Genomic DNA, 561 nt, shown 5'->3' on the forward strand with positions numbered 1-561 from the left:
ATTTTTGATTTACTCCACAGAAAACTAAATGAAAACTTACTCATATAATGGGTAACTATCACATACAAAATAATTTTCCTCAACGCTCACAAATGCACATCCTTTGCTCTTACCAATATGGTCCACACACAGTACAGGCCATTAGCATACTGCTCGGGGTATCCTGGGGTCGCTATGACACCCTCGCCAGCGACTTCGCCATTAACAACGGCTCCGCAGTCTGAAAACATTAATACTATGTCAAGAAGGTCCCGCTTAATACTCCAATTATGGGATCTTTATGGTTAATATATTACCCGTGATATGTATAAATCCTAGACTACGTATCTGCTAACACTAAATCCCGGCCCCTTTCCCGCCCCCCCCTGTGGGGGGGGGGGTGGGTTTTTTTTTTCCCCCTGCTGGGGGGGGGGAAAAAAAAAAAATTTGGGGGGGGGGGCTTTTTTTTTCCCAAAAAAATTTTCTTAAAATAACCCTTTGTAGGGTTTTTTTTTTTAAAAAGATTTAAATTAAATTAAAAAGGGTTTTTGGGGGGTTTTTTTTTGGGGGGGGTGGGGGGGC

The 561-nt window shown here is 42.2% G+C and overlaps 1 protein-coding gene across 1 annotated transcript in view; it reads right to left on the reverse strand.

The window, feature by feature from the left end:
- Positions 1-234, reverse strand: part of LOC119586035 (cubilin-like) — an 8,759-nt gene extending 8,525 nt beyond the window's left edge. Inside the window, exon 1 of the mRNA XM_037934739.1 lies at positions 114-234. Within this exon, the coding sequence (XP_037790667.1) occupies positions 114-230 (117 nt within the window). The 5' untranslated portion in view covers positions 231-234. The remainder of the gene's footprint in view (positions 1-113) is intronic.
- Positions 235-561: the final 327 nt, after the last annotated feature.

The sequence above is a fragment of the Penaeus monodon genome, chromosome 20 (assembly GCF_015228065.2).
Source record: "Penaeus monodon isolate SGIC_2016 chromosome 20, NSTDA_Pmon_1, whole genome shotgun sequence".
NCBI lineage: Eukaryota > Metazoa > Arthropoda > Malacostraca > Decapoda > Penaeidae > Penaeus > Penaeus monodon.